This window comes from Meleagris gallopavo, chromosome 1, assembly GCF_000146605.3.
Source record: "Meleagris gallopavo isolate NT-WF06-2002-E0010 breed Aviagen turkey brand Nicholas breeding stock chromosome 1, Turkey_5.1, whole genome shotgun sequence".
Classification (NCBI taxonomy): domain Eukaryota; kingdom Metazoa; phylum Chordata; class Aves; order Galliformes; family Phasianidae; genus Meleagris; species Meleagris gallopavo.
Window position 1 is genome coordinate 75,823,385 of NC_015011.2, and position 224 is coordinate 75,823,608.

Below are 224 nucleotides of genomic sequence, written 5' to 3' on the forward strand. Positions count from 1 at the left end.
AGCGGCCTCGCACCAAGCCGGGCGGCCCAGCAGTAACACGGGAGGTCCGCTCCTTCCCCACACACCAGGCCCGGCTGCCAGGCGCAGGCGTGCCGAGGCGGGAGCGGCACGACGGCAGTTCGAGGCGACGGGAGGATATCCGCCGTCACGTCCCAAGAGCAGCGAGATGCTGCAGTTCCTCATTAGCATGGTCCTCACGCTGCGCCGCACGGCCTGCTGGGCCG

At 70.5% G+C, this 224-nt stretch overlaps 1 protein-coding gene across 1 annotated transcript in view; it reads right to left on the bottom strand.

The window, feature by feature from the left end:
• Nucleotides 1-189, bottom strand: part of IFFO1 (intermediate filament family orphan 1) — an 8,814-nt gene extending 8,625 nt beyond the window's left edge. Inside the window, exon 1 of the mRNA XM_010718378.2 lies at nt 66-189. Within this exon, the coding sequence (XP_010716680.1) occupies nt 66-189 (124 nt within the window). The remainder of the gene's footprint in view (nt 1-65) is intronic.
• Between the last annotated feature and the right edge of the window lie 35 nt (nt 190-224).